A 10,845-nucleotide genomic window follows, 5' to 3' on the forward strand; every position below is an offset into this window, starting at 1 on the left:
AATAGTTACACTGCTTATTACTTTTTAAATATGGTAACTTGTAATCTGTAACCTATTACATTTCTTAAGTAGCCGGCAGCATTGGTGGTTATTTATCTCCTTTTATAAAATGTGATTTAAACTTTGTTTGCATGTAAAACAAAAATAATGGCTGCCCACAACTCCGGGTGTGTGTTCATGGTGTGTGTGTCTGTGTTTGTTCACTACTCACTGCTGTGTGTGTGTACTTGGATGGGTGAACATTCTGAGTATGGGACACCATACCTGGCCACACGTCATCATTTCCTTTCCTTTAGAATTTCTTTAAATGCTTCACCTGTTTTGTTAGAAATTGTCACCGCAGTGTCTGAATGTTGAAGGTGATTTTATTCCATATAGACCCTTTGAAATATAATACACTTTACGATAAAATGTTATAGGCACTACAGTTATTACCAGAGGATTTATCCACCACCGTCAAAAAAAAAAAAAAAAGTCCCATGATTTGTAGAGATGGCCCTAGTCATAATTATGGTATATACAGCTCTCACAGAAATCACGTTCAAACCAAAGAGCTTTCTGTTGATCAGTGCAGTACATTTGTGTGACCAACTTAAACCCGAGCAAAATCTGCAATCTTTTGCTGTCAAAAAATTTTTCTCAGTTACATGAATTCCTATTACATTTGCCAAACAATGGTAAATGTGACCATACCCATAATATAACTATTCTTGGAATGCGACTTGTCCAATTAAATCAGTGGACTCAAACTGTTAATGCCTGTTCACACCCGTGTGTGTGTGTGTGTGTTTGTTCACTACTCACTGCTGTGTGTGTGCATTTGGATGGGTTCAATGCAGAGCACAAATTCCAAGTATGGGACACCACACTTGGCCACATGTACCATCCTTTCCTCTCCTCTCCTTTATGAGATTTGTCCAATCAAATTAGTGGACTCGAAATGTTGGGGAATTTAATTTCAGTTGGATTTTTGGTGGCTGTAAAGTTTTTTTAGAATGAATTGGGTGGTTTGGAATTAATTTTGAAATTAATTCCAGTGACATTTTTCATCTATGTCATTATAGTTAGAAAGATTAATAAAACATTATAGTTAGCATTATAGTTTTAATCCTCAGTCTGAACCGGCCGTAAAGGGTTACTCCATCCCAAAATGAAAATTTTGTCATTAATCACTCACCCCATGTCACAGAGGAGGGGAATTGTTGAATAAAATTGTTATTTTTGTTTTCTTCGTGTACAAAACATATTCTCGTCGCTTCATAACGTTACGGTTGAATCACTGATGGCAGGTGGACTATTCTGACGATGCTTTTAATACTTTCCTGGACCTTGACACTGTTATTTATTTGGCAGTCTATAGGACAGTCTCAAGCCTCCCTGTTTTCATCCAAAATATCTTAAATTGTGTTCCGAAGACGAAAGAAGCTTTTACAGGTTTGGAACAACATGGGGGTAAGTGATTAATGACAAAATTTACATTTTTTGGATGGAGTATCCCTTTTTTTAGTTGTTTTTTATTATTTATATTAATTTGTTGTTGTGGTTGTTATTTTATTTTTAATTCTTGGTGTTGCTGAAGGAGCTGGACTATGCCTAGCTGATTGTGTGCCCTTGCAACATCCTCTGCTGTTTCTCTCCAGCTGCTCCTTATTGTGGGATCAGCGCCTTTGTCTAGCAGAACCTTGAGAACCTGTGGATTGAATCACAAATGTAGCAAAAAAGGAAAGAAACAGGTAGACATTTACTTCCTACATTTTCCCACAAGAAAGCAAAATCACAGATGAGATCATCTCAATGGTTTTGAATAATTTTTCATAATATTACTATTTTTACTGTATATAAATATAAAATATATTAAATGCAGCCTTGATGAGCATAAGAGGCTTCTTTCAAATACTTTAAAACATTTAAATTATTTCAAACCTTTGATTGGTAGCGTGTGAACTTAAAAATGAGGGAGAATCAACACACCTTGCAGTGACCCCTCTCAGAAGCCAAGTGCAAAGGTGTCTGTCCAAGCCTCTCCACAGCATTCACATCTGCCCCATAGTGCAGCAACAGTTTGGCAGCCTCAGCATTGTCCCTGAGTGTTGAGTAGTGCAGTGGTGTCATTTTGAGGTTGTCCCTGTCCTCAAGTCCTGCTCCATTCAGAATCAACAAGTGCACCACTGCCCTGGAGCCACTGCGGGCAGCCAGATGCAGCGGAGACGCCACATCTCCATCCCTGACATCAACCTTGGCTCCTCCTGTTAACAGCTGCTGGAGGATCTATGGGGAAGGAGAAGATGCGGTTTAGATGGGACAGATGAAAAGTAGAGAGTAAAAGAAAGATCAAATGGTGCTAAGGAGACAAGAACAGAACACTGCCCTTCACCCACACAAATGCCATCTGTTTCACAGCACGCAGTTGGCTTGACTCTGACAGATCACAGCCAAAAGGGCAGCAAGACCTCGAATTCACAGTCTTGGCAAATGCAAGCTATGCTGCGGTAATAGGGTTGATTGGAAACAAATGCATTGAGGTGTTTATGGGACACTTCATGTATGCAGATTTTTTTAGAGAGAATATTTATAAGAGACTAAGTGATCACATGATCAGTGCTGGATAACATTGGATAGCATAACATTAGTAACAAGTTGGGTTGTTTTTAACCCAGAATTTTTTAGAGTGTAGTTACTTCCTGTTTGTGCATTCACAAGATAGTCAAGTTATGATGTTTGATGGATTTTATTAACCCACTATGGATTACTTTTATGATGGATGGATGCACTTTTTGGAGCTTCAAAATCTCAGGCACCATTCACTGCCAGCTGGTAAGAGTCAGGATATTATTTAACTCAGGAGATTATTTAACTCAAATTGTATTTGTCTGAAAGAAAAAAGGAATATACACATAGGATGGCTTGAGGGTGAGTGAATTATGGCATTATTTTAATTTTTGAGTGAACTATTCCGTCAATTACCTTCTTGTCTCCAGAGCAGGCACAAAGGTGGATGGCTGTGTGGCCGTTAGGACCCCTCATATTGGCATCTGCACCTCGGTGGAGCAGTAGCCTCACCCCCGCCTCATTCCCCACCAACACCGCCAGCTGTAGGGGACTCATGCCCACACCCTTTCCTCCCTCCACGTCTGCCCCATTATCTAGCAGGAGCTCCGCCATGTCGCCCCAGCCTCCAAAAATTGCCCAGTGCAGGGGTGTCCACTTATGAAAGTCGTGGGGGTTCGGTGAGGCCAAGTGCTGGAGCAGAACTCGAGCTGTGCCCAGGTGTCCGCTGGCTGCAGCCAGGTGAAGGGGTGTCTGGCCGGAGCAGGACCTCGCTGAATGTGACGCCCCCTTCTGGAGGAGAAAGTCTGTGGTCTCTGGGTTTCCTCCACTGCAGGAGCGGTGCAGGGGAGTGCAGTTGAAGAAGTCCTGGCTATTTACCTCAGCCTGGCCGGTTTGCAACAGGAACTTGATCAGCATGAGATGACCCTTGAAAGAGGCGTGGTGGACAGCTGTCCAACCATACGGGTCCCTGGAAGTAAAAAATGGCCCAGTCAGTGAAAAATATGACTATATATTTATTTTGGGAATAGCACAACATACTTATCATGGAAAGTGTGACATAGCATTATAGCAAAAATACTGTTGACAAAAAAGTGATAAGTATTATTTTTAAAAGTTATAATATTTTCTAAAAAAAATCATTTACTCAGCATCATGTCATTTCAAACCCATAAAACTTTGGTTAATCTTCTAACCACATATGATCCAAAATGTTAATAAAGATAATAAATCCATATGCATTGAGCTAAACTGATTCACGTTTTGTGATTGGATACTATCTCTTTATATGATGAACACATTTATTTTAGGCTTTAAACATAGTTTAATGATAACTTCTAAACTGTTAAAGAAGACGAGCTACAAGGTTTATAATTGATGGTATATGCTTTTGCTGAATCATCCAGCATGCATTTACTGTATTTTTTATTAAGTAATAGTGTTTAACTGCAGGACAACTGGTGAGAAACTTACATTAACCATGATCCTGCAGAGAAACCTCCACCAATCAGAGAATCAATACAAGCAAATCTCACCAAAAATGCCAGCTCTCATAAAAAAAACTCTCATAAAGTTCTGTGAAGAATAACGCAAGCCAGTTAGTCTTCCTCCACACTCATACTACTTAAATATTTTTGTATTTGAATGTGAAAAAAAAAATACTTTCAGAACCAAGGCTGCTGCAAAAGTGACCAGGCACTTCTATACTCTATATGAGAGAAAAAACTTAACATGGAAAACGTAGCTTTTATTATTTGTGGCAAAATGTACGCAACAAAATCAGATTATTCAAAAATATGAAATATGACCACTTTACCACTAAACACGAAGTTCACCTGAAAAATTGCATCACTTGGAATTACATGAAAATAATGACAACTATTTTGGATGAACTATTCTGTTAAGGTTATCGATCACTAACTGGCAGTTAGCAGGCACGCCACATTCCAGAATGGCCTTGGCTTGGTCCAGACATCCCTCCCAAGCAGCATAGTGCAGTCTGCGCTCATCCAGAAAGGAGTGTTTGGGTTTGGGTCGGCGGTGGATCCTCCACTGTCTGGTCCCTGCAGCCGTCCGGACCTTCCTCTCCACAGACTCCACAGACACCGAGTCATGGAGCTCCATCCACCTCCAGTGCACCTCTGGGCCTGCATGGGCCATGGCAGGAGGATAGTCTGTGGAGGAAATTGATTTACAAGGTACTCCTTTTAGTTTAATTCCTCCTTAGATTATACTGGACAGTTGTACAAATTAGTTTCTGGATAACTATACACTAATTCCACCAGGGGGTGGTAAAAGTTTACAACAGCCAATTCGGTTGCATCATTAAATTGGACTGTTTCTGAACTACATTTAAAGTATGATTGATTTTAAGAGTGGGTAAATCTCTGAAGCGGTTGCGTAACCTATAAATTCATTGTCCCAATGGCTCTAGAAATTCAGTATTGATCTATCAGTGAGCGTTTTCAAAGACTCTTCTGATCTGTCTTTCTGTTGTAATTCTATCTAGAGACACAGTTGTCATGGTAACAATGGCTGCAATTTTACAATTGTAGAGGTTTTCATTAACTTTACTGGCAGTCTGTCATGTAGAGAAACAACACATGGAAAACATTTTAGTGATATTATTAGAATTTCATTGTATGTCTATAGTTAGTGATATTATTATTATTTCTTTGTTTTTCTGTAGTTTTTTTATCATGTTTATTTGGGATCTTATTGGGATCTGTCACAATTCAGTGAATTTTTAATGTTTGGAGTATTACCATTAGGCTTCCATCAGGGTTGTGCACCAAGCAGAAATGAATTGAGAAATGCCTTTTAACTTCACATTCCTGAATATGAATTGAGATAGCAAATTGAATGCATAATTTAAATAAAAAAAATATCACTCACCTGGCAAGCCACATAATCTATATAATTACACACAAACATTTAATACAAATTGTATGAGCAATAGTTTTAGTACTGCATGCCTCAAGTTTGTTTTAAATTAAAGTTACTTTTTTTTTTAGTTTACACAAAATTCATTTCATTCCAAACCTGTATGTCTTTCTTTAATTTGTGGATTTCTGAAGAATGCTGGTAGTGCTGGTTTTGGTGACCATTGTAATCTATTGTATGGGTCAAAAGAAGAAATTTCTCTAAATATCATCTTTTATGTTCAGTGGAAGAAAGTCATACTGATTTGGAACGACACAAGGCTGAGTAAAATAATGACAGAATTTTCATTTTTGGGTGAACTATTCCATTGTGCAGTATGAGCACTCGTACTGACAGATGAAAAGAGATTACAGTTGAAGTTTTGTGGTGTGGTACATGTAGAGGTATGAGGAGATGTAGTTTTGGTGGTTTGTGTTTAATTTTTTTTCGTGGGAGTTCGGGATTATGTGGGCGGACAACTGGCTCCTGCCCTTGCCATTTATCTAGGCAAAATATCTTTTAAAAACATGCTAATGCACAGATACACTGCTGCTGAGGAAGATTAATAATTAGGCATCAAGATGATGCTATTTTCTATCATTTACAGTGAAATTTTTTGAGTCATATTTCTTAGTAATGGCTATTAAACTCCTATTTTAATGGTACCCCAAACAATTATCAGTTCATAAGACAACTTGTATCTTTTAAATTCAAATTAGCATTCACATAAATACATATTGCCAGAAATGTGCTTTTCAAGTTGCAGATCAATCTAACTGAGTTGACTGAAAACGAGACAGAAGTTACCTGTGAGTGCCAGTTACTCCATGATGTCTTGCTTCTCTCCAGTGTGCTGATGAACAGATTTCTCAGGGTGACATAACATGTAAGTCCCGAGTTTCCACCCCCACTGATATCGTTTGTGAGTTCGGTTTATTTTTGTCTTTGTTTTCTTTGGTGAGAATGGGCTTTTAGAGCACTGTTATTGTATGATGGCACAGACGAGAGAGAGAGAGAGAGAGAGAGAGAGAGAGAGAGAGAGAGAGAGAGAGAGAGAGAGAGAGAGAGAGAGAGGTTGGTGCTGCGCATGCCTGATGGTTGCTGTGGCACAATTATATACACACTGCATGCAATTATCTCTTTTACTGTATTCTATGTAAAACACTTTGAATTACCATTGTAATCGAAATGTGCTATAAATCAGTTCATCTTGTTTGATCCCTAGCATTTTGCTTATTGTGATTGTTTCACAATTCAATGCATTTTTTTTTTTTTTTTTAATGAGTATACTCATTCAAAATGTAAAAATACCATTTGGTTCCATCAAGGTTGTGGAGCACAATGCAAAAATGAATTAAGAAATGCCTTTTAACTTCACATTCAATTCCTGAAAATGAACAGGTAGCAGAATTTAAATTGAATAGTGTCGGATTTTGGTGGCAAAATTAAATGACTGTTAACTGGTCTGACAGAACTGGACACATCTGTTCTGCATATCATGGAATAACTTTTTGTATTTCTGCATAGTTCATTATACAGTTATTCATGTCTTTTTCACACATGCTGGAGTAATGAAATTCCTTTGCTTCATGATACTGTCAAATTTCATTGAACCATAATTTATTTAATTTCTGTTTGTGGCCAGTTCACTTCAATTTTAAATTCATGAATCAAAAGACAGCCACTTTGTAAATTGAGTTTTTTTTTTTCTCATGTTTTGAAGAAGTGTCATAAATCAATGCAAACATAACGTCTCTCAGACATGGTATTTTATTTTTTTTAAAAAAAATTTAATTAATTTTGTATGTCTATAATACTGAAATTAAGTGTGAGATAACAGCATAAATGTAGGCAGCAATGATTAAATTCGGGATTCTGACTGATCTTTATTTATTTTTGAAAGAGACTTATTTTGAGAACTTTGCTTAACCATTTGTGTATATATACAGTTTTTTTATATAAAAATATTAATAGTATATACATCATTTGTATACAAATACAGTATGTATGGAAGGCTGTTTGTGCCATTTTATTGTTGTTGAATGGAGTTCTTGAACAGATATTTCTCCTAAAATTCCTTGGGAGAAATAAAAAGAAACAAATCTAATGTTATTACAGTAATATAAAATGAATGTTGATCATGTGGCTTTTGAAGAATTTGATGAAATGTTTCAGACTGAGATCTTTGACTTCTGATGGCAGACATGGGGGCAGCTGTGGCCTAATGGTTAGAGAATTGGACTTGTAACCAGAAGGTCGCAGGTTCGAGTCTCGGTGCTGGCAGGAGTTGTAGGTGGGAGGAAGTGAATGAACAGCGCTCTCTTCCACCCTCAATACTCATAGCTGAAGTGCCCTTGAGCAAGGCACTGGACCCCCAGTTGCTCCCCGGGCGCTGGATATAGCTGCCCACTGCTCCGGGTGTGTGTTCACTGCTCACTGCTGTGTGTGTGCACTTGGATGGGTTAAATGCAGAGCACCAATTTCGAGTATGGGTTACCATACTTGACAAATGTCACGACTTTCACTTTTTTCACATTGGTATTTTGGCAGTTCTGAGCACAGTCTGAGATTCATTGACTATAGTGAGGTATTCCTTATTATTTCACGAATGTCACCTTTGAAGTTGCTAAACAACAGCGGATCACAGACACTCTGGTAAAGTTTGTGTAATGAAAAGATATGGCCTTGTCATGCTCAGTTTTTAAAGGAGTTCACATTTCCATGTCAGAAAGGTCTTATTTAAGACTTCCTGTTGTTTAGGATTAAAGATTCTACAATAAAATTAATGTGTAATTTATTGTTTTTTGAGATATGAGTATTGAATATTATTTATTTTTCGTGCATTTTATTTGTGCTTTGAGCTGAATGTTGTGCTAATGGCGGGTGGGTTTTGGGCGGTGGAGGAAGGGCCGTTTTTTATGGGCCTCATAGGGGAGTCACTTCAAGAGCACATCATGTTTGTTTGGTTTCCCGGCAGGTTTCTGCCATTGACCTTCATCAAAGTACATGCACTGACCCACAAGAGGGCACTGCCTGTCTAGCAAAGATTTATTATTACACTGAACTACTAGAGGTGCTGTTTAAAGCATTCTTTAGTCTGCTTGTCCAGCAGTCAGTCTTATATTAGAAGAAGACGGTGAACAGTGAACAGAGACCTCAGTCGGTCCAGTGTGTAATTTCTGTGTCTTGTTTTAGTAAATCTTTGAGGAAAAGTAGTCTGAACATTTAAAGGTATATAGTTCAAAAGATAAAAACTGTTCAATTTGTTCACTTCAAAATCTGCATGACTTTCATTTTGCTTTGAAGCACAAAGGTATTTTGAAGAATGTTCATGCTGCTCTTTTTCTTAAAATAAAAGCTCCAAAAGGGATCAAAAACATTTTAAATGTATCACAGTTTGAATTTAACTCACTATTTAATTTGCAGTTTGCTGGAAATCTTCCAGTTAATTGCAGTTTCACGTTTAAACACAGTGTGTCACAATTGCTTTAAAACCTTCTTGTTTACAAGAAACAAGGATAACACTTAACTAGAAGCCTGAAAAGATTTCAGCTTATAACACCATGTGATCTCATGATTTAGTTTAACCACAGTTATAATTGTTATTCTATAAATTGTTATAGCGTTATGAAGTATACTACATTAGAACACATGACAAAACAATAAGGATTAACAAATATTATAATGCATTTTAACTTTGGCTACAATTATTAATAAAAATATACTATAATGCATTACAACATACTCAGTTAATACTCTTATAATCCATTATACATATAGAATTCAAAGAAAGTGTAAAAAATCTGTTGAATGAGGGAAAAACAACATGTTTGAAAAACAAAACTGCATTAACTAGATATACAGTATGAGAACACATATTAAACCCCATGGTTTTAAGTGCAATATTTGGTCATTTATAAGTTATTCATTACTTCATTGCAAGTGCAAGTAAAAGGTTAGTCTATATGGATGGATACAACCCCCAGATTCCCCAGTCACTGATTATGACATCCATATGAAGCAGATAAAAACCATCCCAGTCATTGAGCAAGGCTTTCTTGAAAGTATAAATATATGCGGAGATACCATAATCCATGTCAGATCGATTCATAAACCAAACTCTGAAACTGGCCTGCCCACTGGTATGCAGGGGTTCTGCTCCTAAAATCTGCCAAAGCTCTCACAGAACGTCACGTTCACGTTATTTAACCGCTCCACTGACACAGCAATTCCCGTTAAGAGCTCTAACAGATGGATTGAGTCAATGGCTGGATGATAATTCAAACATCATATTCTAAAAGCTCAGAGTGTTCAGGTTACTGAACGGACATGTATATGTGTAGAGAACATGTATACGTAAGAATATGCTTCCTTCATAAATCAAATGACAAACGTGCCTTGATGAAGTTGTTTATGATACTAATGAGCAGTGTGGGAATTACACAATGGCTTTCAAGGGGAGTCAGCTTTAGAAATAGAACATTTAGGGCACAAATCACAGTCCAAACAAACTAAGCTTTTGTGATTTGTAAATTTAGTGATAAATGACCATATTAACAACACAATCTTATGGAAATTAGTAACTATTTTCATATCAGCTAATTTCCCAGTGAGAGATATGCTTAGTAGCTGACCTTAATGGTTACTTATATTTCTAAAAAAAAAAAATATGAGTCACCTTGTAAAATAGTTATGGTTTCTCTGAGATCGTGTTGATATTCATGTTTTGTCAATATTCTGCAAAATGCTGAAGGGCAATACGGTTATTATGGTTACCTCCTCAAATGAGCATTAATAAAATAATAGCTACTTGAGACTTTTTTCATCTCATAATTCAGACTTTTTACGTGCGATTCTGAGATAATAACTCGGTTTTGAATTTTTTTGCAATTCTGAGAAAGTCAGAGATGCTAGATATAAATGTGCAATTCTAAAAACAAAAGTCTAAATTAAGTTTTTTATTCCAAAAAAAATATAAAAATAAAAATAAAATAATAATAAATAGCAAGATTTAAACTCAGAATTTAAATGTGTCAGAACGGTGAGATGTAAACTTGCAATTCTGAGAAGAAAAGTCTGAACTGTAAAATATAAATTCTCTATTGTAAAAGTATAAAAACAAATATACTCAGAATTTTAAAAAAGAACAGAATTGTGAGATGTAAAAGTTCTAAGGAAAAAAAAAACAGATATAAAGTGAGATATAAACTTGTTTAAACCATGAGAGTTTATCATACAATTTTTTTTTCGTCAGAATTGCAAGTTATAGCCTGCAATTCTGTATTTTTTCTCAAAATTATAAATTCATATCCTAATTCTGTAATTCTGTGTTTATATTGCACAGGCAAGATTGCATCATAGGAGTTTTTGGGATTG

General features: G+C 36.7%; 1 protein-coding gene across 1 annotated transcript; it reads right to left on the reverse strand.

Moving 5' to 3' along the window:
- Positions 1-1,546: 1,546 nt before the first annotated feature.
- On the reverse strand, positions 1,547-6,391 carry ankrd67 (ankyrin repeat domain 67). Its single transcript, XM_042743822.1, has 5 exons — positions 6,277-6,391; positions 4,469-4,721; positions 2,965-3,517; positions 1,972-2,268; positions 1,547-1,690 (listed from the first exon to the last, which is right to left on the reverse strand). The coding sequence occupies exons 2-5, from the start codon at positions 4,705-4,707 to the stop codon at positions 1,547-1,549; spliced, it is 1,233 nt and encodes a 410-aa protein (XP_042599756.1). The 5' UTR covers positions 4,708-4,721; positions 6,277-6,391.
- Between the last annotated feature and the right edge of the window lie 4,454 nt (positions 6,392-10,845).

This window comes from Cyprinus carpio, chromosome B18, assembly GCF_018340385.1.
Source record: "Cyprinus carpio isolate SPL01 chromosome B18, ASM1834038v1, whole genome shotgun sequence".
NCBI classification, from domain to species: domain Eukaryota; kingdom Metazoa; phylum Chordata; class Actinopteri; order Cypriniformes; family Cyprinidae; genus Cyprinus; species Cyprinus carpio.

Excerpts from the sequence above, each read along its gene's own strand:
- ankrd67 (XM_042743822.1), bottom strand. The coding sequence starts at position 4,707 with ATGGCCCATGCAGGCCCAGAGGTGCACTGGAGGTGGATGGAGCTCCAT. Across the intron at positions 2,269-2,964 it reads CCTGCTCTGGAGACAAGAAG|ATCCTCCAGCAGCTGTTAAC; the intron begins GTAATTGACGGA and ends CCTTCCCCATAG. Across the intron at positions 1,691-1,971 it reads CTGAGAGGGGTCACTGCAAG|GTTCTCAAGGTTCTGCTAGA; the intron begins GTGTGTTGATTC and ends TTCAATCCACAG.